Source organism: Miniopterus schreibersii, assembly GCF_964146895.1.
Source record: "Miniopterus schreibersii genome assembly, chromosome: 8".
Taxonomy (NCBI): domain Eukaryota; kingdom Metazoa; phylum Chordata; class Mammalia; order Chiroptera; family Miniopteridae; genus Miniopterus; species Miniopterus schreibersii.
The window spans coordinates 4,225,561-4,250,388 of record NC_138109.1 but is presented as its reverse complement, the minus strand read 5'-3'; the positions used below and the strand labels follow the sequence as shown (position 1 = coordinate 4,250,388).

At 42.5% G+C, this 24,828-nt stretch overlaps 1 protein-coding gene across 4 annotated transcripts in view; it reads left to right on the top strand.

Moving 5' to 3' along the window:
* The window catches only part of VPS13D (vacuolar protein sorting 13 homolog D), a 214,031-nt gene that overhangs the window by 84,208 nt on the left and 104,995 nt on the right, over positions 1-24,828 (top strand). For 3 of the 4 annotated variants that reach the window (XM_081143839.1, XM_081143837.1, XM_081143840.1), the window contains 12 exons: positions 930-1,032; positions 1,907-2,059; positions 3,784-3,919; positions 4,994-5,041; positions 6,894-7,044; positions 7,143-7,353; positions 9,563-9,810; positions 11,268-11,459; positions 11,772-11,898; positions 13,541-13,683; positions 17,742-17,872; positions 18,077-18,252. In XM_081143839.1, coding sequence (XP_080999965.1) covers positions 930-1,032; positions 1,907-2,059; positions 3,784-3,919; positions 4,994-5,041; positions 6,894-7,044; positions 7,143-7,353; positions 9,563-9,810; positions 11,268-11,459; positions 11,772-11,898; positions 13,541-13,683; positions 17,742-17,872; positions 18,077-18,252 — 1,819 coding nt within the window. Of the gene's footprint in view, positions 1-926; positions 1,033-1,906; positions 2,060-3,783; positions 3,920-4,993; positions 5,042-6,893; positions 7,045-7,142; positions 7,354-9,562; positions 9,811-11,267; positions 11,460-11,771; positions 11,899-13,540; positions 13,684-17,741; positions 17,873-18,076; positions 18,253-24,828 lie in introns of all 4 variants that reach the window. The other variant, XM_081143838.1, reaches the window with a different exon arrangement.

Genomic DNA, 24,828 nt, shown 5'->3' with positions numbered 1-24,828 from the left:
CTTTGGTCAGGGCAGCCAGTTGCCCTTCCTTCGGCAGCCTCTGTTCCATGCTAGACCAGCAGCGTGGGCCAGGTGTGGGCAGCTGGGTGTGGGCAACTGGGCCCCGCACTTACAGCCTTCATCAGCTGTTTCTGGCCATGTGGTCTCTCACTCCTCTCATTTTTTTGTAGTGTTTATTGTCAGGTCAACTCTTCCTAGCATTCTGTTTCTTATAGTTTTGTATTGATCAGTGTTTCTTTCCAGTTTTTCTGACTAGAAGCTGTTCTGTGAAAAGAAACCATATTTTATGCTCCTTTTGTAGTCTCTGTAGTGCCTGCCTTCCAGCACACGGTAGTGGTATCTGTGTCAAAGAACGAGCTAACAAGTTCATTTCAGATGCGTGGGTAGTATATTTCTGACTCTCCAGGGAGGAAAAACTCCCAGCTATTAGTGTACGGGCATTGGAGGCATGGCTTTATTTCATTATAACGTGAATAGTATGACTGAGGTGGAACTTTGTGTAGGGGAGACTTCGTTAAAGCTTGGGCGTGTGGGCAGAGTTTGATCAAGTGGCTGTGATGCGTCTTGCTGCAGTTTGGGTTCCCTGTTTAGAATATATTTCCTGGGAATAGCGGGATCCATTTCCCATTCTCTCTCTCTTGATTCCAGCCAAGTTAGGTTCTGATGCCCTCTGCAGAGATGAGGCCCCTAAGAATTATGGGAGGATTGGGGCTGGGGCAGTCCCACCTCACAGCTCGCTGTCAGGGAGGAGTGAGTCGGCCCGCAGCAGGCAGCAGAGTACTTGGCGTTCCATTCGTGCCCTCTTCCCTCCCCCTTCAGCCCTTTTGCCAAGAGACCATTTTGGGCACTGTCTCCAGGTTGGGTGGGGGGTGGCCTTCCCGCACAGATGAAGGGGATAATAAAAGCTGCCTTCTGTTTGTTCATAGCAGAGGTGAAAACCCTCAAGCGCCGGCAGCCCTTCGTCCCCTTTGCCCTGAGGAATCACACAGGCTGCACTTTGTGGTTTGCCACCCTGACCACCACGCCCACCAGGTAAGAAACGCTTGACCTGTTGCTCTGAGCCCTCTCTGCCACCATAGGCTCCTGTGAGCCAGCCTGGTGAGTCCCTTCCTGAGGCTCTTGGATTGTTCTTGATTCAGTTACTTGCTTTCTCGCTGAGACTTAGGACAGAGGTTCTGGTTCTCTGTGGAGGAACAGGTCCTGAGTCTGAAATCACCAAATTATGATCCTGCTCCTGGTAGACATTACGTTTAAAGTCAGAGTCAACCGAATTAAGGCTGTGAGTGGGAAGTGAGAAAGAAAGGTCATTCCATCTTTTCTCTTTAGCCCCCCACCCCCTAAGAATTGTCTTTCAAACCTAAAACACACCTCAGTCCAGGTGGAAGTGGCTGGAGTTCGGCAAACAGTGAGGAGTCACCTAGGGCCAATTGAGGCTACTCTCCAGCGGCTATCTCCATGAGCACACGGGTCTCACCAGCATAGGTAATGAAGAGCATGAGCAAGTAGCAGAATCAGCTGATTGGAAACCCCATTTTCCTGCCTCCATGAACGATGAGAATACAGGGGACGGTTCTTGTTCTTTTTAGAAACAGTTCAGGTCTGTTCAATTCTTGGTATTCACTCAAGTACGACTTTTAGAAGTCATGTCTCAGTTTACATAGTGCCCTGTGGAGGCAGGTGACCGTGTAGTGTAGCTTTTAGTTATATCTCAAGTGCCAGATGAGCTGTGATTGATCACAAAGATACCTTTAGTTACTGACCTTTACATCACCCTTTGGAGCCAGGGTATGTGGCCTTATTGCTGTGAATCGAGGCCGGGGAGGCTTTCTCTCCCAGCAGTGAGCTGTGTGTGAGAGGGAGCTGGAGAGAAGGAGGGACAGGCTGATATTGTCTAATTTGTTTCCAGGGCTGCACTGTCTCACAGCGGGAGTCCGGGGGGAGTTCCAGAAGGAGACGGAACCTTTCTCGATGATGCTCACAATGTTAGTGAATGGAGGGAAGTCCTCACAGGTGAAGAGATTCCCTTTGAATTTGAAGCACGTGGAAAGCTAAGACACAGGTAAAACATGGTTCATTCTTTTCCTCAAAAATAATTTTATATATGTGATATGATTTTCCCTAGTGTTTTGCCTTTTCACTTTATTTATTAAAGATTTTAATGATTTTTTACAAGGTATTTTGAAAATCAGTGTTTCTTTTCCTTTTAAAAAATATAATTACTATCTTGTTATCTTGGAAATACATTTTTCCCCCCATTGATTATCTCTTTATTTGACATGTGTGTTTCACATGAAGCGTAGACAGAGCATAATACTCATGTTCATTGCCTCCCAGCCAGGTTTGCATGATGCATGCACTGGCAACATGGTATTCCTAAAAGGTTGACAAAGCATGTTGATTTCAATTTTAATTGTGCCATGTAGCATTTTTAGCAAGCAGGTATTTTCAGGTAGCAGAGCCATGCTGATGAGATACACTGATGCTGAGGATGTTAAGGACCACTCATCTAGGGAGCCTGCTAGCTCTTGCTCCTGACTTTGTCAGCCAGAGGACTGGAGCAAACAAGAGAAGGTTGTGGCTGGTTACTGAGAGGTCACAAAACATCTAACAGAGTGGCCTTGTGTTTGCAGACATTGCTAAGTGGAATGGTATCCAGTGAACAGGTTAAGATTTTAGCATTTGAGCGTCATATCTGTTTTCAAGCTGAGCTGAAATGTCAGAGATTGGCTTCCCTTATGCTTTCACGATACTTTAAGTCTTTGTGTTCAAACCTGCTCCTGAGTCAAACACTTCTTCCCGTGCATGGATTTCTACCAGCCCATGTCTCTCCTTGTGGCAGATTACCTGAAAGCCACGGTAGAATTTCCAGGGATGAGCAGTGAGCATTTTCCTGTGCTGAAAACCTCCTGGAGAAGCTGACTCTAAACTGTCGGCTGTGTTTCTTAATGAGCATTGCCTCTGTTATATTAGAAGGGGCTTGCCCTCTTAGCCATTTCTGTTTAGTTGCCATGTTTTGTAACGCATTTCAGGTCCCACTGTTCTGCTTGAATTCATAAAAATAAATGCCTTTTCTGGCTTTTCCCCCTTTGGCACACTGTACCTACCCCGCTCCCTCCCTCCCTCCCTCCTTCCTGTCAGCCTCAAATCCAGATCCCCATTTCAGGCTTCTGGCTTGAATTAGGCAAAATCTAAAATAGAATTAAAGGTGCAGTTTCCTCCTGTCCTCCTGTTCTGCCCACTGCCTTCTGCTTCAGGTTCAGCTGAGCCCTGCAGCCTGAGAACTCTGAGGGCTCTATCTCTCAATACGTGTCTGTGGTCTGTAGGCCCGGAGCCAAACATCGAGTGTGAGTCTGAGAGAAGTAGGGTATTCAGCAAGAGAACCAAGAAGAAATGTCATTTCATGCATTTCAAAGAGTATGGTTATATGATCAGATTGCTACTAGAACACTTACGCCCCGCTGAAATGGTTTAGTTAATGTCACTGTTTTATAAAGGTTGGGGTGGGGTTGTTGGGGAAAGGCCTGGGCTAGTGTACAGGGTTTGCGTGGCTCATACAAAGGAGGGCAAATGCCACCCTTGCTCACGCTTTACAAATCTTGCAGCTTTAAGTGTAAACCCAGTTAATACATTCTCTTGATTTCTCTTGCATTAGGTAATCCCTAAAAGTCCTGGCCAACTGGCTTTTATGTCATTATGTAGTAAATCAGATTTGAGTCTTTGCTTCTACTTTTCTTTCCTTTTTAAGATTGTGCTTAATGTATTTTTCCACGTTCTGCCCGACAGACATACCCATGACCTCCGGATCCATCAACTGCAAGTGAGAGTGAATGGCTGGGAGCAAGTGAGCCCTGTGTCCGTGGACAGAGTTGGGACCTTTTTCCGATACGCGGCACCAGATAAAAATTCATCTTCCTCTACGGTATGTCGCAGGGGATGGGTGTGGACTGGGCCCTGGCCACACTCCCCTAGAGCCAGGCACTCACACAAGTACAGTAGCCTTGCTCTAGTTGAGTTTTCTCGCTCTTTATTTCTGCTAGCTCCAGGAAGAAGACCTAAGATTATGTCAAACCATCGTAAGATTGATAATCAATATGTAGATAAGCCAGCCAATGGATCACTTCAGTAAAAAAAAAACCAAGGTCTAAAATTGACTATAACACATGCTACCGCGCCTGTGCTGACCCATTCCATACCCAGCTGGCCCGCCTGGCAGTTTGCTGGCCTGCCTAGCGTGTGTTGGCTTTACTGCACATACTGCGATGCTTTCCCCATATACTGTCTTCTTTCAATTTTTTACAATGCTGCTCCTTGATCTTTCTGGCTCCGTCTGTCCATCTCCTCTCGGCATAAAGACAGATATCCACTGCCGTTTATCTGATCACACATCCTCTCACACACCCTTCCCCAGCCTGCAGTTCTCAGGCTGGGAGGACCAGCCTGGGATGATGCAGGGAGCATCCCTCACTAGAACATGCAGGTGAGGGCCGGCCTCCCAGCTCATGTGTCTGCCATGGTGCTCTCGCCCTGGACTCAGTCATACTTGTGGGATAACTGCACTCATGTTTAGGTTGCCAGCGGTGAGTGGGAAAGTGCGGATTTGCAGAGGTAGCTTTCGTCATGCTTTCTTCATGGAGAAACACTGTTCTTTCCACTGTCCTCTCTTGTGCCCCAGGTTTCTTAGAAAAGGACAGTGTCTTTCTAAATTAATTTTCTGCCAAATTTCCTGTCTAGTAACAAAAGGACTAATTCTCCAGGACATATCTTTCTGTTGTCTGGATGTGTTCTGGAAATTTGTGTCCAGGGAGTGGTTGTAAAATGAGTTGTTGTTTTTCCCTTATCTTCTAAGATAAAGATGTTTTCTCTTGGAATTAGACCATACTTTGCTAAGGATATTTGCAAACACCAGCCTTTCAAGTAAATTACATTGTCATTGAACTAATGATGCCTATACTCTCAGGTCTGCACTGACTCTGACTTTTGGAATCTTCCTTAGATTGGCAGCCCAGGCAGCAGAACGAATATTATTCATCCGCAGGTTTATGTGAGTACGACTTTCTGTCACTGTGTTTATTGCACGTTGACACTGTGCCTGAACTCTACATGGACATTTATTTCTTAATGATCAGGGGACTTTATGACATATAAGTGATTGCAACTTATCTCTCTCCTTTTCTGTTAATGATTACCTTCTTTTTAAAGAACTTTCAGGAGAATGTTTTCACCTAACTTGGTAGGTGAGACCGAGTGTCACAGGCAAGGAAAAGGAAAAGCAAATGTTTGGGGCCAGCATCTCCTTCTCTTTTGAAGTTAAAATAGAAATTAACTCTTGTCTGGAGATGCATAGCTCATACATTTGGGACCGTAGGTTGTGACAATAAATAAGAATGAAAAATAGTAAATTTTATTTTTTTTCCTATTTGGCGTTTGAGGCATTGTCACAAGATGATATTGAAAGACTATTCTTAGGTTTTTTGCTTATGATTTCTTCTCCTTTAGGGATAGTAAGTTTTGCAATGTGAAATTTTAGTTCAGTTTGGAGGCATCAAGATCAAGATTGTAAGCAATCGTAATTGGCCTGGCTGTGTTGGGCTTTACTAGGCTGGGTCCTGGACGCCTAGGTGATGACTGTGCCTGGGATTGTCTCTCCAAAAGCACTCCAGACAGTTACATTTGCCTTTTCACTGGGGCTTCCTGGAAGGCTTGGCTCAAACATGGAGCTCTTCGTTTTATTGTTTATTAGGTTGGTTTTCACATACTGTTTGTTTTTAATAAAAAAGTTGGCAGTGTGAAAGGCTTGGATGTGGTGTCATTTGTTTCTCCAGTAAAAAAGCTTTGTCAGTATGTTCTGGACACCCATGCTGAGAACAATAGTTTCAGGAACCTTCTCTTTGATTTACCTGATGTGGGGTTTTATACTTAAAAGAAAGTGTTGTTGAATGTGTGAATGAACGTGTGGAAAAAGAAGGTAGTGGCTTCAACCCAAGACCGAACATAGATACCTCCCTTGATTACGTTGAGTTTCTGAATCTCCATGTCAGGTTTATAAGAGAGTGATCATTGAAGAAAACTTAGAGAGACTTATTGTGAAGGAAGTTGGTTTTTGAAATACTTTGAAATACAGATGTTGGTTTTTTTCTATGGGTACAGTGAATAGTGTATGGGCCTAGAGAGCCATTTTTATGATGTTGGGGAAAAGTCATTGCCTTTGTGAAAGGCATAGCAATGTAGACAACCCTTCATTATACACTCTCTGGGTTTTACAAAGACAAGCTACAGTTTCAGAAGACTCCCTTCTGCTCTTGTGTATTTTGGACAGTTCCCAACCCATTGTTAGTGTTCAGAGAGTTTTCTCACTTTAATATTAATCTGGGAGGAAGGTAAATCACTTAATGTTTTACAAAGTCCTGCCTCAGTGTTTCTGAACTTTTAGTTGCTTCCCATGATCTTTAGTCCCCTCCAGCAGAGCTGGCAGCACGTCTTGTTCAGTTTCCATGTAAGGACTGGTGTGTAGGAACCCAGTGACATCATGCATGAGGATAATCTCCAGGAGACACAAATTTGGGAAATTTGATGGGTTGATACCAATCCCATCAAAGGTGAATGTGTCCAGAGGCCTAGGATGGATTGCTCTTTGTGACACACTTTGTGATATCCCTTCTGAACAGGTTAACTGTTTTTATAGAAATGTTTAGAACTGGCTCTTCTAAGAGTGTATTCATAGGCTGTTCATGCCTATTAAAGCTGAGTGGTTTTAGGGCTTTGTGACTAATTTCACCAAAGAGCTATCCTAATAATAAAATGCTTTGATTTGAGCATTCTGGTTGGTATTGTTGTATTTTTATGCATTTTTTCAAAATCCTGGCTGTGCTCTCTTACTTCGATGTCTTTCACAGTTCTCTTCGCTCCCACCTGTCCGGGTGGTCTTTGCGGTGACCATGGAGGGCAGTGCCCGCAAAGTCATCACTGTCCGATCTGCCCTTGTCGTAAAGAACAGACTTGAGACACCAATGGAGCTGAGACTGGACAGCCCATCGGCCCCGGACAGTAAGTTCTGACATAGTCTCTCCTCCTTTTACTCTGAGATAGCACGGCGCTGGGTGGGAGACCCTCACTGCGAGTGCTAATGCTTATTTCTGTGGCAGAGCCCGTGGTGCTTCCTGCAGTCATGCCAGGGGACTCCTTTGCTGTGCCTTTGCACCTTACTTCTTGGAGACTGCAGGCCCGGCCCAAAGGGCTGGGCGTATTCTTCTGCAAGGCTCCTATTCACTGGACCAATGTTGTGAAGACGACGGAGGTTAGTAGCAGCAAACGAGAGTGCCACTCTATGGACACAGAGAAAAGCCGATTCTTCAGGTATGCACGATACGTTTCATGATTACAATAGAATTAAACTAGAAGCCAATAACAACACGATACTTACACAGTCTTCAAATATTTGGAAATTATACATTTTTCAGTAACCCATGAGTCAAAAAAGAAATCACGACTGAAATTAAAAATATTGCAAACTGAACAGTAATAAAAACCAGACATATTAAATTAAAGTGTAGAGGATGCAGCAGTAGCAGTTCTAGAGGGAAATACTGTGTAGCTCGGTGCTCATATCAGGGAAAAAGGAAGATGTAAGATCCCTGCTCTTTCTCAAGTAGAAAAAGAGGAGTGATTTAAATGCAAAGAAATAGAAAAAGGAAGTGATAAAAATAAGTATGGAAGTCAATGAAATAGAAAACAAATTGAACAATATCAGACTTGACTTTTTGAAAAGATTCATACCTTTAACAAGACTGATCAAGGAGAAGAGAGAGAAAACACAATTTACCGATATAAGGACTGAAAAAAGAAGACATTATTATAGATCCTGCAGACCTTAAAAGGATTAAAAGAGGTATTACGAACAATTTTATGCAAATTAATTCCACACTGGAATGACAAATTTTTTGAAAAACACAGATTACCAAAACTGACACAATGAAGAAATAAAAAATCCAAATAGCCCAATGTCTATTAAATAAAATTAATCTATAATAAAAAGCCTTCCCACAAAGAACACCCTAGGATTCTATGGCTTCATTAGTGAATTCTACCAGACATTTAAGGAAAAAATAATACCAGTTCTATGCAAACTCTTTGAGAAAGTAGGGGAGAAGGAAACAGTATTTTACTCAGTTTATGAGGCCAGCGTATCCCTGATACCAAACTGATACAGATATTATATAAAAAAGGAAGTTATCACTTTATATTCCCCCATGAAGAGTTGCAAAAATTCTTAACAAAACATTACTAAATAGAAAACAGTAAGTGAGGTTTATCCCAGTAATGTAAGATTAGCTTAACATTTGAAAATCAATAAATGTAATTCACTATGTTAAGAGACTAAAATCAGATCTTCTAGTAAAGCAAAAAAAAGAAAGAAAGCATTTAAAAGAATTCAACACTCATTCCTGACCCATTCCTGATAATGCTCAACAAAGTAGGGCTGTAAGGCAATGTTTCCAGTCTATTAAAGGGCACCTATCATAAACCTACAGCTACCATTATACTCAGTGGTGAAACCTTAAGCTCTTTTTCTTAAGATTAGGAAGGAGCCACTCTGGTTGATGGTGCAGTAGTGGTCCTAGTCATTGTAATGAGGATAAGTAGATAAACGAGAAATTGAAAAAAAAAAAATACCTGAAAAGGAGTAAAACTGTTATTATATGCAATTGACAATTATGTATGTAGAAAACATCATGGAAAATTATGAGACCCAGTACATTTACCAAGATTTTAGGATTCAAGATCAACCTATAGAAATTAATTATATTCTTACATTCTAGTCATGAACAAATAGAAAGTGTGATTTTAAAAAACAACCACCATTTACAGTAGCATCAAAATACAGTTACCTAGGAATGAATCTAAGGAATGATGTAATAATCTTCTATTCTGGAAATAACAAAGCTTGCTAAGAGTTATTAAAGAAAAGCTAGCAACTAGAAATATATAAGCAAGTTCATGCATGGGAAGACCCAGAATCATTAGGCTTTCCATTCTCGGTAAGTTGACCTGGAGATACAACCCAGTTGGCTGCCAACGGGGTATGGGGTAAGTCAAAACTGCTGTGTTCATACATTGGATATGCATCAAATACCGATGCACACAACGTGGCTGAGTCTTCATTAAACTTCATATCATGCAAAAATAGCCAGAGATATACAAAGAGTAGTATATGCTGTATCATTCCATGTTTATGCAGTTCAAGAACAGGCACAACTAATCTATACAGCCATCAGAAAGTGGTTACTTGATTGAGAGGGGAGAAGATTTTGATTGGAAAGGGATATGAGGGAACTTTTTGGGGTGAGAAATATTCTATGACTGGTTTTGGGTGGTAGCTGTAGAGATGTATATAATTGTCAAAACCCATCAAGCAGAACATTTAAAATCTATACATTTTAACTTGCAAGTATCTTGCTGAATTATTGAACCATATTAATGTTATGCTTTCTCATACTCAGCTAAGGAGCAAACATTCAAATTCTTCATTCAGGCTGATGGTTTTTACACCATTTTGTCTTTACAGGTTTTGTGTGGCCATAAAAAAAGAGAATTATCCAGATTACATGCCCTCAAACATATTTTCTGATAGTGCAAAACAGATTTTCCGGCAGCCCGGGCATACCATATACCTCCTGCCAACTGTGGTTATCTGCAACCTGCTCCCTTGTGAACTTGACTTTTATGTTAAAGGAATGCCCATCAATGGGACACTGAAACCTGGCAAAGAGGTGGCTTTGCACACAGCAGACACATCCCAGAACATTGAACTGGGTAAGGACTCAGTCAGATTATCACTTGTAGTAATTCCATGAAAATTTCAGTGAGTATTTTGTGATTATTTGGTAAACATTTTGGAGAAATTAGTGTATACACTATCTCAATAAGCCAGCTCAAAGGGTTTATGAAGTTTTAAAAAAATGTAAAACTTCTAAGTTAGAAAATTACCAAAAGAAAATAATTGAATAAATCCAAAAGATTTCCAGAGGGAGCACTCAACAGAGCCTTTTTTCTTATGTTGTTCTCTCGATGTATGGCTGTAGAAAGTCATTTCATCTTTTCAAACCATGCTTTTCCCCAGCTATGAAATGAGCAAAATCATATGTCTCCCCTTCTCTTTTCAGGAAAGGGAGAAACATTTGCCAGGCATGCACTGTACTCCAGGCATTATGTCAGGTGCTGCACACATGTGATCTTATGTAACCCTTAAGTAATAGTTATTTGTCCCTAGTCCTGATGAAGAAATTGAGAACGAGAATGTTTAATATCCAAATACGTTCAGTGTTAGGTATGAATGAATTTGTGGTAGAGAATCACTGGAATCATTGTCCTGTTTGCAGCACTTGTAGCAAAGAGGTGCTTCCAGAGTTTGGGCAGGAAGTATGTTTCTTTAAGGCTGTTGCAGACATGCTGAAATATTGAGGACTTAGATGGTTATCTTTTCACAGTTTTGTGTATCATCTCATTTGACCTTCATAGCAGCACGTTTCAGGCAGAGAGATAGCTGCTGCCCCCATTTTACAGACAGGAACCTGAAACTCACTGAACTGTGTCCCACAGTGATAAGCTGACATGTCAATGAGCTTCATTTAGAGAAGAAAATGAGTACAGTGCTAGTTGCCCCTTCTAAAGAAAAGAGGTCTGTTCTCTGACATTTAAGTATTTATTCCACGAATGCTCATGAGCCCCTGCATGGAATGGAAATGGGCTCCCACCACTACTGTGTGCACACCCAGCACTCTCTATCTCCCGTGGATTATCACTTTTCATAACAGTCCTGTGATGGAGATTCTGCTATCTAACATGGTGGGGTTAAATAGCTTACCCTGGACCATGCAGATAGGAGGGCCAGACCGGGACTCGAGGCCAGGCAGCTTGGCTGCAGGAACCTGGACTCTTGCCCTCTGCTTGCCTTCATTGTGTTTTAGGCACCCTGCATAGGGCCTGATGGCTGGTAAGCTCTAATAGCCTTGGCTGTTACTGGTAGCTTTCTGGCATTTTCACCTTTCTGATTACACAGCTCACACCCTCCAGTGTGACTCCCAGGCCCTCTGGTTTGCTTCAGAGATATTTGCACCCCAGCTAGGGGAAGATGGCCACTCTAATGAGATTTTGTGCTATTGAGAGACATACTTGTTGGTTTCCCCAAAAGGAATCCAGTTTCGTTTGTGGGGTATTTTAACAAACTGAAGTGAGAACTCAGAAAGACAAATAGCTTTTATCTCCTTTAGGGGTGTCACTGGAGAATTTTCCGCTCTGTAAAGAATTGCTCATTCCACCTGGAACCCAGAACTATATGGTAAGGATGCGACTCTATGACACCAGCCGGCGGCAGCTGAACCTCACCATCCGGATTGTGTGTCGCGCAGAAGGATCCTTGAAGATCTTCGTTTCTGCTCCATATTGGTTGATTAACAAAACAGGTATGTGTAGAGGCTGCTCAAGTAGGCCTTTGGCATTGGCCATGGGAATTCAGATTCTTTTGCTCAGCTAACTAAATGGATCCAATGCAAATAGGCTACTGCAACAGCCTAAGTGGCTGGAACTTTCCTGCTTCCATAATAGGTGCTCAATCATGGTCAAAACTGTCCTTTAAGGCAGCAAAATGAGCCCACTAAACAATTTAGTTTTCCCCCTTCCCCCCTTGATGATTTAAAAAAAATTTTTTTACCACTTATATCTGTCTTGAATAGATTGGGTGGGATTGATGTAAACTTTTCCCCTCCTTCTTGAAGGGTTACCACTGATCTTTAGACAGGACAATGCAAAGATGGACGCTGCGGGCCAGTTCGAGGAACATGAGCTGGCCAGGAGCCTGAGTCCTCTCTTGTTCTGCTACGCCGACAAAGAGCAGCCAAACCTGTGAGTACAGTTATTTATGGGAAGGGGAAATAAGTTCCTAGGGAAGGGAAAAATTAGCAAAGGCTGTAGTATATCCGTGTAAGTAGAAATGTACTGTAGATAACAATCCTGACTTGGCAGGGGACTAGGACCATGACCTAATGGGATTCTTGCGGATCTCATTTCTGTGTTACTTGATAGTGAAAATAAACCATTTGTTTGGTTTATAATGAAAGCTAGTTTTATTTTACATGTATTGAAGTAGTTCTATTCATAACTCTGCCAGGGAAGAGAAACCCACATGTTCTGTGCCCAGCACGGTTTCCTTCTCCTGTCAGCTTGGCACAGGTAGAGGGGCTGGCATCGGGGTGCAAGGGTGGTGCCTGGACACCCGGTAAGGCCTCTGTCCCACTAGTCCAAGCCAGGTCATTAGTGTAAGGATTTGAAATCACCTCTTCATCCTGGAAATAAAACATGCCACTTCAGGGCCTCAGTGCCCCTTGCCTGTTTAAAGCAGGGAAAAGCACAGTTGTGAGGATTAGGTGCCATGTCCTTGTAATGTATGGTATGAGCATTAATTTACTTTTGTTCTTGGCTTTGACATTCTGCCTTTTACAAGAGTCTTAATTTATAGCTGTAATTCAAATGGGCATATTAGGCGCTGCTAAAATGCCATACCCTATTATCCACAGAAGTTTGCTTGCTCTGAGCTTAAGAGAAAGGCTTAGGGAGTGCCACATACCAGTAGGTGCAGACTTGCCCACTGGGAGGGCTGGGATCTAGGTTAGTGCTGTAGTCAGGAGAGGATTGACTGGGCCCTGGACATGGTGGGTATACAGATGTTTGCCATGGTCAGCAAGCCCAGTTTCACTCTTCCTGAAAGTATTGGACAGTTTTTGGATCTAGAACTGGACATTCATAGCTGTTTAATTTATCCAGGGAATTCGTAGTTTGCAAAGCATTTCCACATGGACAATCCCATTTGATTCTCCCAGCATCCCGGTGGATTAGGCAGGGCAGGAAGTACTGTTTTATTTTAAGATGAGGAAACTGAGGCTCAAAGAGAGAGAGTTACCTGCCCAAGGTTGTATTGCTTGTTAGTGGCAGAACTGGAACACACGTTCAGGAATTAGGGTTCCAGGGTCCGCGGTAAGACACTGGCCAACCAAACAGTGCTTTGCGTTGTAATAGTACCAGGCCTTGGGAGGAGTGTACCATTAGCCACATCTTCCTCATGTACTTGTCCTGGATGTACAGAATTGTGTGCATACTTTCCTTATACGTTTAAGGTATTTCAAGAACCCTTGAAACACCTGAGTCAGGAAAGTATCAGTTTGGCTCAAATCCTTGCTTTTCAGGGGAGCAATAGATATTGTAGCATTTTCTGCATGCCTTATGCTTGTAGAATCTTCATGTTTTTTCCTAAAGTGTTCAGTTGAAGACGTCTGCACATTTACACATTTTTGTCTTGTGGATACCTGTACGGTAGGGCATTAGCCACCAGGTAGTCACCCCGCTGTGCCTGGGAATCCCGTGAGTGAGGGGGGGTCAGCATTAGCGTTCTAATTTTGGACGATAGCTCCAGCAGTATTTCCTGACTAGAACAGGTCGATGAGACTTGCTTATGGATAAATGTATCAATCTTTGCTTTTCTGCCCCACAGCTGCACGATGAGAATCGGAAGGGGGATTCATCCTGAAGGCATGCCGGGCTGGTGTCAGGGCTTCTCACTGGATGGTGGTAGTGGTGTCCGGGCTTTGAAAGTCATCCAGCACGGAAACCGCCCCGGGCTGATCTATAACATTGGTGGGTCACGCGTGGGGCAGTGGGAGGAACAGAACCACTGGCCCATGAGCTCAGGCTTGGTCATAAGCTGGTCATGCACTCTGGCCTGGCCACAAACGCTGGCTTTCTCATTTGGCACTGGGTTAGGTGTCCTTCCTCCGAATGCTAGATGGCTGTCAGCACAGACCTATTCTCCTAGGGACCTGAGGAGCTACCTGAACACTGCCCTTTTGAAGTCTGGGCTCTGTTCAACCTAAGTATCAGTTTGGCTTAAATCCCGCCTTTCGTGGAGAATAGGAACACTTAGTGCTTTTTCCCTCCAGGGTTTCCCACGCATTCATTAACATTTGCAAACCCTAAGGGGGTAAGAAGCTGTGCTCTCCCTGAAACTGAAGCAGAGAGGCTAGGTGATGTGCGCAGGGCGAAGGGGAAGTCTGGGTCAGGGGTGGGATCCTGATTGGAGCGAACACATTTGAAGCAGAAAAGGCAATAAAACGCACTTGGTGGTTACAGTGATTAGAAGCCCAGTAAACTAGCCTCCCTTATGGAGGTGGAGGGCGGCATGGGGACAATACTGCACCTGTAAACCTCACAGCCATCTGTAGTTCTCAAAAGGTTTTCTGCAGGGTTAAGATAAATTTGATTTAAATATGCTCGGGTGTAAAATGTTAGCAGTACGTCCTTCCTGTAGTGTATAATTTCCAAGGATCCAAGCACCACTCAGTGTGGAATGGTAGAAAACTGTCTTGGACTACGCTGCCTGTTGAGCTGTGTGCTGAGGATGGTGCTCTGCTCTGCACTAGCCATGTGGGGCACCTGAGAGCACGTTACTGAGAAATATGGCCAGTGGACCAAGGAATTGAGGTTTTCATTTTATTGAATGTAAATGAATTTAAACAGCCACATATGACTAGTGGCTCCGACTGAGACAGTGTGTAAGTAGTCATGTTGTGCAAGCAGGACCTGAGATGGTGTCCTTAGCTGTTTACTCTGGGCCCCACGCAGAGTCAGGGATGTGTTTCAGTGCTGGAGGTTTTATTAGTAATAGAGTCTCTTCCAAGTACAGTTTGCTTTTCATGTTGTTTAAACCTGAATTTGCATGCATTCTCCCTTGTCACGGGGCTGCCTACTTTAACGTTGACATTAAGATTTTTAACAGAAGAAATAAATTTTAATTTGACCTTCCAGCTGAGGATCATTTTCTTTACTTTTGCTCACATTTGTTCGCTCCACCCCTTGAATAGGCAAAGGCTTTTCATGCTGTGTTTGGTTTTCTTTTGGGGTATCTTGTCCTTGATACACTTTAAAAAGCAAGGGACCACAGGTTGGCTGGAAGCTGTAGTTGGGACAAGTTGGGGGCGGGGTGATGGAGCTCTAGCTGCTGGCGCTAAGGCTTCACAGAGTTTTCGAGGGAGGCAAATCGAGCTGTCCAATCAGACCTATGCAGTGAATGCGCGTGTAAACATATAGTAGGACAGCGATTTTCAGCCTTTTTCATCTCATGGCCCACGTAAACTAATTACTAAAATTCTGTGGCACACAAAAAATATATTTTTTGCCAATCTGACCAAATAAAAGATTATTTTGATTGATTTACAAAAAAATAATAATAGTAATTTCCTACGCTTTTTGCTCCAAAGTGACTTTTAAAAAAGTCAGGTGCCTCTACTTGTGTATAAGGATTTCTGGTACCAAGAATTAACCAGTCAGGTGCAACCTTATTATGTGATGTGTGCAATAAGGTGCAGCTCTATTGCATGACCTATATGTTTATAATTCAAGACAGGGCATTCACACCAGATGGCTATTGTGTTGACTGTTGTCATTTTTATATTTGACCATCTAAGGGAAAAGAGGTCAGAGCCCTGACTAAATAGTCAGGTTTTGCATGTTTTAAAAATTCTTGTGGCATACATTAAATCGCTGTGTTAGCAGCATCCATTAAAACTCATTACATATGTTTTTAGGGACAAGACTATGATTTGAATTTTGTTTTTATACCAAAGAAAGCAACAGGTGGGGTGGGCTAAGATCGGACTTTGTAATTCTTAAGGGTTGTGAGATCTTGGCACATAATGTCAAGGGAATTTGTGGAATCTCTTACTTGAATATTTGTGGAGAATTTGATAGATAACTAGCTCCCTATCAGGAAAGTTTAAAGCACAGCCCCAAGCTCAAAAGCCAGGGAGGGCCTTGCCTGTTAGCCTCGCATGTACCTCCAAAGGAAGGATTTTGTACATTTTTATCTTGTCAGCTGTTCATTTACTGAGGGTTTGCCAGAGCAATCTAAGATGAAAAGGAAAATAAAAAGCCTGCTTGTCCACCCTCCATATTGAGTCTCAGTGCTATAGATTCTCTTTATAATGTCAAATTAAACACTTTTTTTTAATAAATAAATGTTTTTATTGACTTCAGAGAAAGGGGAAGGGAGAGGGAGAGAGAGATAGAAACATCAATGATGAGAGAGTCATTGATGAGCTGCCTTCTGCACGCCCCCTGCTGGGGATCGAGCCCGAAACCTGGTCATGTGCCCTGACTGGGCATCGAACTGTGATCGCCTGGATCGTAAGTCGATGTTCAACTGCTGAGCCACGCCGGCTGGGCTAAACACATCTTTTGTGGGCAGACTTTATATTGGTTGAGATCAGCTAGCTGTGATGACATCAGCTTCTGAGAATCAGTGCTTTTCTGTATGTTACACACAGAAGAGTGATAGGGAATATCCCTACTGCAGTATTCCTTTGCATTTCTTAAATACAGAGTTTTAGAAATCTTTGTTTTTGAAATTTGCTCAGCCTTTTATTTTGAAGACTTAATGAAAGGAACACCAGATTTTTCAAGCCAGTACAAATGAATTATGTAGTTAACAGATTGGAATATTTATAATTGGAATGATGTTGGGACATCCAGGACACCTAGTTGTCAGATCCTAAGGTCTCTTTCCTTTTTTTGCTTTTCCTGATACTTGTTGCCTACTGAGTAGGGTCCTTGTATATGTCCCACCATGGTGTGAGCAAGGGCTCCTGAGGCAGGCTGCCTGGGTTTGAATCCCAGCTGTGCTGCTACTGGCTGTGTGACCTAGGGCAAGTTACCTAGCTTTTCATGCCTTAGTTTCCTCATCTGTAAAATGGAAAGAATAAAAACCCCTAACTCATAAGGTTGTTATGAGAAATGTGGAAACTTTGGTAGAGGGTGTAACTTATATTAAGAGTTCCATTAGTATTATTATAATATTTATTATCTCTACTATAAATATTTTTATCATTGTATAAACAGAGCTCAGCCCAGCGCCTTGAATATAGTTACTATATTTATTGTGTGAATGAACAAATAGTTCATCCCATTGAGTTTTGTGTTTTTAAAACTTGTTATCAGATTTTTAAAGCTAATTCATTGCTGTTTCATTTTTTCCTTTGGGACTTGGTGTTTTGAGATTTCCTTCTGACTAATTATGTCTGTCTTTCCTTGCTATGTATTTTGTTTTCTTTTTTCCCCAGTACATAGTGGGTACTGAAAACATTTATTTTATGAATGAATAAATTCTATAATATTTTGCATTAGGTTTCAGCTGGATTCTTGGGCAGTGAGCGAAAAATAAAATACTAAAGAAAAGTCATCTGAGTACAGGGTAGTGCAGAATCCAATTAAGTAATCTGAAATTTCTACTATATCCTGTAAAAGGGGCAAGTTCTCTAGAGGAAATTTTGTGTCCCAGATGTAAGCAGAACTGTGGTACATAAACTGTCTTAGCTTAATAAATGGGAACCAAAGGTACCTGTGACTGAGCACCTGTATTTTTTAGTTGCTGTTGTTATGGTACACAATTTATGAAGAAGTTAGTAATTATGGGGATATTGATATTGCCACTGAGACTTTTTAGGGCCTAAATGAGAATAAAGAATACTACTTTTGAATGTGAGGCTATTTTCATTCCATTCTTGGAGGGCTTGACAGGCTCTTTGGGTGATATAATTGTTTTCTTAGAGAAACTAAGAATTGTGAAGGCTGTTTATTTTTTGTCAGACCATGAACTTTCTTTTTCCTGATTAATTCATGGCAGTGGTTTTTGTTATTTGTAGGTATTGATGTCAAGAAAGGTCGAGGTCGATATATTGACACCTGTATGGTCATCTTTGCCCCCCGCTACCTGTTAGACAATAAATCATCTCACAAGCTTGCCTTTGCACAGAGGGAGTTTGCTAGGGGACAGGTAAGCAGTTTGCTTTTGAAGAATGACTGGTGTACCATTATCTCCCTCCCCATTAGCACTGTAAGTTCTGTGATATGAGGAACCATTTCCTGCCTTGGGTACCCTAAATAGCTTCTGGTAGGGCAAGGCTCAGAGTAGGCACTTAGTAAATATGTGCTGTCTTGACTTGACTTGTTGACCAAAGCCAATAATCCTGTGTTGTAGGGAACAGCCAATCCCGAAGGTTACCTCTCCACGCTTCCTGGCTCCAGCGTGGTGTTCCATTGGCCGCGGAATGACTACGATCAGCTGCTGTGTGTCAGGTTAATGGATGTTCCCAATTGTATTTGGTCTGGAGGCTTTGAAGTCAACAAGAATAATTCCTTCCACATCAACATGAGGTATGTTCAGAAGCTATATTTAGACAAAAAGTAGCTTTGTTTTGAGGTCTGTTAAATAGTAAGTTATAAATACCATATAAATTTTAAATATTTGTAAAGCTATAAATAGTAAGTAGTAAATGGTAATAGTACTGTTCACGAAATGGACACACATGTTTCTGGCTCAGACAAAGGTCTTAAAACTTGCAAAGACCAGGTAAGTTTGAGTGGACTTTTTGATAGAATGAGGTATGGGGACTGTCAGCAGTTTTGACTATTGTGCAGTTGCTCTGGTCTTAGGTTACAGGTCGATGGGGTAGCACTGAGCTCATGATTGCCTGCACGTCTGAAAACTCTGCGTTTAGATGGTAATACTGATTGTAAGTGTTTTTACAAAATCTTCTCTCATATCATGCTGTTTCAGTAAATAATCTGGCCTTCTTTGCCAAATCCAGTGACCCTCAGGTCCTTGTTAAGAAAAATCAACCAAATGTAGTCTCAACTAGCACAGGATGACTTTTCTTTCTGCTTTTATCAAATGCTTTTTATTTATTTATTTTATTATTATTTTTAATTTATTGTTGAGAGTATTACAGGTGTCCCATTTTTTTCTCCCCAATTGACCCCTTCCACTTTGCTCCCACCCCCTCCCCAGGACTTTACCCCATTATTGACTGTATCCATGGGTTATACATATATGCATATAACTTCTTTGGTTAATCTCTTCCCAGCCTCCACCCCCTTTCCCTCTTTCCTCTGAAATATGATCGTCTATTGCATGTGTCAATGTCTCTGGATCTATTTAGTTTGTCAGATACTTTTGTTCATTAGCTTCTTCTTAAAGAAGACCCTTCAACTTTTCCTGTAGTGCTGGTCTGGTGGTGATGAATTCCTTTAGCTTTTTCTTATCTGTGAAGCTCTTTATCTGACCTTCCATTCTAAATGATAGCTTTGCTGGGTAGAGCAATCTTGGTTGTAGTTCCATGTTTTTCATCACTTGGAATATTTCTTGCCACTCCCTTCTGGCCTGCAAGGTTTCTGTTGAGAAATCAGCTGACAGTCGTATGGGTGCTCCCTGTGTGTAACTAACTGCTTTTCTCTTGCTGCTTTTAAGATTCTCTCTTTGTCTTTAACCTTCAGCATTTTAATTATGATGTGTCTTGGTGTGGGCCTCTTTGGGTTCCTCTTGTTTGGGACCCTCTGTGCTTCCTGGACTTGTAAGTCTATTTCTTTCCCCAGGTGGGGGAAGTTTTCTGTAATTATTTTTTTAAATAGGTTTCAATTTCTTGGTCTCTCTCTTCCCCTTCTGGCACCCCAATAATACGAATGTTGGGCCTCTTGAAGTTGTCCCAGAGGCTCCTTAAACTATCTTCATATTTCTGGATTCTTTTTTCTTTTTGCTCTTCTGGTTGGGTGTTTTTTGTTTCCTCATGTTCCAAATTGCTGATTTGATTCTCAGCGTCCTCTACTCTACTGTTGATCCCCTGAAAATTATTCTTCATTTCAGTTGGTGTAGCCTTCATTTCAAATTGGTACTTTATTATGTCATCGATTTTCTCAGTTATTTCCCTAATAGTATGCTTAAACATCCTTATAAACAAAATTCTGAACTCTGTATCTGTTAGCTCGCTTGGATCTATTTCATTTAGTTCCTCTTCTAGAGATTTCTTCTGTTCTTTCCTTTGTGACATGTTTCTTTGCCTCCACATTTTGGCTGCTTCCAGGTGTTTGTTTCTATGTATTAGGTAGAGCTGCTATGTCTCCTGGAATTGGTAGAGTGGCTTTGTGTAGTAGGTGTCCTATAGGGTGCAGTGGCTCAGCCTCCCCAGTCACCTGAGCTGGGCCTTCTAGGTGCTCCCCTGTGTGGGCTGTGTGCACTGTCCTGTTGTAGTTGAGCCTTGGTTGCTGTTGGCATCCCTGGGAGGAATTGACCCCCCAGCCAATCAGCTGTGAGGACCAGCTGCAACTACAGCCAAAGAGCTGCTGTGCTGGAGACACCCCTTTGGATCAGGATTTATTTCAGTGGGGCTTTGGTGTTCACCAAGTGCACCCCTTGAGTGTGTCACTTGTGGATGTGGTAGGGTTGTAATCCAGCGTGGTCGAGTCTGACCACCAGGTGCACTGTCTCTGGGCCTTCCCGGGAGGTGCAAAGTCAGCTTCTGCCAGTGCCTTGCCCAGGGCCACCCAGCATGAGCTACACAGCAAACTGTAGTTGGCTGCTACTTGTGCTGGGCTTGGAGGAGCCCAGGAGAGGCCAAGCTATGAGCCAATGCAGCTGCCGCTAGTGCCAGGCCTGGGGCCACTTATCAAGCCATATAGGGCCCGCTGCTGCTTGTTTGAGAGATTTTAGGAAAGTCCTAAGCATGAGGCTCCAGAGGCCACTTGCAGAGAAAAGACCCTGGAACTGGCCTGGATGAGCTGCAGGTGGGGAGGGGCGGGGCCTCCAGGAATCACGGGGTGGGGCCAAAGGCGTGAGTCACGTGCTGGCAATTCAGATATGGCGCCTACCTGCCAGCTGCATGGGGGGAGGACTCGCCAAAGGAGCAGTGGCCTCTGCCAGCCCTTCTGCCTGGGAGGAAGCTGCTTCTCCACCTCTTGCCCCGATTTCAGGCAGGTTAGTTCCTCCCCAAGTGTCCTAGGTCCTTTCAGGCTGCTGCTGGGGTCTGGGCTCAGAGGGCACGTGTCTGAGTCTGTGCGCGGGCCCTTAAGAGGAGAGCTTGGGGCTCCCGCAGCCTCCACGACCCTCAGTGACAGTCCTCAATGGTTTCATAGCCTGGAGTTGTGGGGACGTCTCTTCATGGCCTTGGAGCCCTGGGCTGGGGGCCTGCTGTGGGGTTGGGACCCCTCATTCCTCCAGGAAACCCCCGCCACTGAGATTCCCTCCTGGGTTTCAACCTCAGCACCGGGTGTGGGCCTGGGGCCGCATCTCCGAGATCCAGCCCCCGATCTGCCCGCGTCTCCACCCGTCCTACCGCTTTGGGTGCTTCTTCAGTTCCCTGGTTGTGGAGCTTCTGTTCAGCCACATTTCAGGAGGTTCTGAGTGATGGTGGTTCTGTATTTTAGTTGTGATTTTGATGTGGTTGCGGGAGGTGGCAGGTGCCACTGCTCCCTATGCCGCCATCTTGTTTCTCTTCCTCAAATGCTTTTTAAAAACTATTACAAGGTTTTTTGTAATTTGTGGTAAGATACCATATGAGAAAAATAACACCAGGACCCAGAGATGGTTCTGTGGGCTTCAGATACATAAAATTTACCACCTTAACCATTTTTAAGTTCACTAGCGTAAAGTACATTCATATAGTTGTGCAACCACTTTCCAAACTTTTTATCTTGCAAAACCGAAACTCTATACCCATTAAACAACAAGAACTCATTTCTTCCCTCTCCAGCCCCTGTTCTACCTTCTCTGAATGTGACTACTTTAGGTATCTCAGATAAGTGGAATCATACAGTATCTGTCTTTTTGTGAGTGGCTTATTTCATGTAGCATAATGTCCTCAAGGTTAATCTGCATTGTCACATGTGTCAGAATTTCCTTCTTCTTTAAGGCTGAATAATATTCCATTTTATGGATATAGCACATTCTGATTATCAGTTGATTCGCTGATGAAACTTGGGGTGTGTCTATCTTTTGGTTATTGTGAACAGTGCTGCTCTGAACATGGGTATACAGATACCTCTTTGAGACCCTGCTTTCTGGGTCTATACTCAGAAGAGAAATTGTTGGTTTATATGATCATTCCAATTTTATTTCTTTGAGGAGCTTCTGTACTGTTTTCCATAGCAGCGTCACTATTTATGTTTCAGCCAGCAGTGCACAAGGTTTCCAGTTTCTCCACATCTTTGCTAACCCTTGTTGTTTTCTGCTTTTTTGGTAGAGTCATCCTGCTGGGTGGGGTGATATCTCACTGTGGTTTTGATTCACATGTCCCTGATGATTAGTGATGCTGAGCTTCTTTTCATGTGCTTGTTGGCCATTTGTACATCTTTGGAGAGATGTCTGTTCCAGTCCTTTGCCCATTATTGAATTGTGTTGTTTGTTTTTTTGTTGTTGAGTTGTAGATGTCCTTTGTATATTCTGGATATTAACCCATTATGAGATACATGATTTGCATGTATTTTCTCCCATTGCTTACACTGACTTTTTACTCTGTTGACTATATTACTCTGTTTTGTAATGTACAGAAGTTTTTAATTTTGGTGTACTCCAAATAACCTATTTTAACTTTTGTTGTCTCTGCTTTTGGTATCATATCCAAGAAATCATTGCCAAATCCAGTGTCATGAAGCTTTTCCCCTGTGTTTTCTTCTGAGTGCTGTATAGTTTTGGCTCTTACATTTAGGTCTTTGATCCATTTTGAGTTAATATTTGCATATGGTGTAAAATAAAGGTTCAACTCCACTTTTTTGTTTCTGGATACACAGTTTTCCCAAAATTTGTTGAAAAGACTCTCCTTTCCCAATGGAATGGTCTTGGCACCATTGTCAAAAATTATTTGACTCTGTATGTGAGGGTTTACTTCTAGGCTCTCTGTCTCATTTGTCCATATGTCTGTCTGTATGCCAGTATCACACTGTTTTGATTAGTAGCCTTATAATAAGTTTTGAAATCAGGAAGTGTGAGACCTCTAACTTTGTTTTTTTTTCAAGAATATTTTGGCTATTTGGAGTCCCTTGGGATTCCATCTGAATTTTCAGATGAATTTTTCTGTTTTTGGGGAAAAAACTTTGGATTTTTATAAGGATTGCATTAAGTCTGTAAATCCACTTTGGGTAGCATGGACACCTTAAGAATATTAAGTCTTCCAGTCCATGAACAAGGATCCCTCTCCATTTGTTCGTGTTCCCTTCACTTTTTCCTCTCAAGTGCTTTTGAAGGTAAAAACACTGAAATCATTGCTATTTCAATACATTTAGAAGCAAAATTTAATCTTTTATACTTATAGCTAGTTCTTCATTGAGAACACTATTTGTAAGGGAACAGAAAAATAATAGATGATACAAAATAGTATCTATAGGTGATTTTTTAAAAAATGTATTATCTGCCCTGGCCAGTGTAGCTTAGTTGGGTGGGCATCATCCTGTGCATGGAAAGGTTGTTGGTTTGATTCCTGGTCATGGCACATGCCAGAGTTATGGGATTTATCGCCGGTAGGGGACATGCAGGAAGCACCCAATGAATGTTTCATTCTCGCATCGATGTTTCTCTCTCTCTCTCTCTCTCTCTCTCTCTCTCTCTCTCTCTCCCCCTCTCCCCCCTCCCCCTCCCTCCCTCCCTCCCTCCCTCCCTCCCTCCCTTCCTCTCTCTCTCTCTAAATATTAATAAAAATTTTTTTTTAAAAAATGCGTTATCTGAGGGTTTATTTTCTTTCTTTCCCTCCAGATATAAGTGAAAGTTTATTTAGAAAGTCACAGAGGTAGAAAAAGTGAGCCACCTGGGCTGTGTGGGCTCAGGAAACAAGTTACAGAGGCAGAAGAAGGGCCCTTGGAGCATAGGAGAGAGCAAAGGTCCAGGCCTTGATGAAAGGAGTGGGGGGGGGGGGGTGGAGGAGTGGGGGCGGGGCAAGGCATTGGCATGAGACACAGAGAAAGAACTCTATTTTATTTTACTTTATTGACAGCCCTTAGTAGAATTCATTACATCTGGTGTAGTGGTTTTCAAGCTGTGGTTTAAGGAGCAGTTGGGGTCTAAGCAGGTGACTTTAGGGGCCCAGGGAGCCAAGTGGGCAGATCTTTGGTGCCCTCCTTCCTTCTTCAGCCAGAACTCTTGTCTCTCAGTGTCACGTGTTTTCCCCAAGGTTTCCCTAGGTGTCAGTGGAGGGGGAGCAGGAGTTCTGTAGCTAAAACCACCATTGGTGTATGTTCCTCCTGGGAGGCGGATGTCCAGATCTATTGTGTTAGAAGGGGAGGCCAATTTGAAATTAAATAAAAAAGCTACTCATAATTACTTCTAAAAAAAGAAGGAAAGTAAGTGAAAGGTGTGGAGGTGGAGAAGCAGATGATGGGGACCTTGTTAATGCTTTAGAAATGCAGCCCTAAAGTACTGAGCAGGGACCTATGCCATCTGTTTTCTCTACTTTTCCCATCTTGTCATTTGGAAACAGCTTAAGCCTACAGAAAACGTATGTGTTGTATAATGAAGATCCCTTCATCTTTTACCTAGATTTATTACATTTCAGCATTTTGCTGAGTTCTTGCTCTCTCTCCACACATACACACTTTTTTCCCTGAACCATGTGAAAGTGAATTGAAGTCATCATGGTACTTCTGCCATAAAAACTTCACTCATCACCTAAACACAAGGGCATTTTTCTAAATATACTAATATTACACGCTGAAGAAATTTAATATTGATTTGTTTTCTAATAAATAGTTCTTTAAAATGCCCTTCATAGCAACCCCCTACCCTGGTATAGGACTCAGTCAAGGATCATGAATTTTGTTTGGCCAATGCATCTCACCTCCTGTAATCTAGAATCGCCCCAGTTTTCCTTTTTAGTCTTTATTGACATTGACATTTTTAAAGAGTTCAAGCCGGTGTCTTATAGAGTGTCCCATTTTCTGGATTTTCTTGATAGTTTCCTAATATAGATTTGG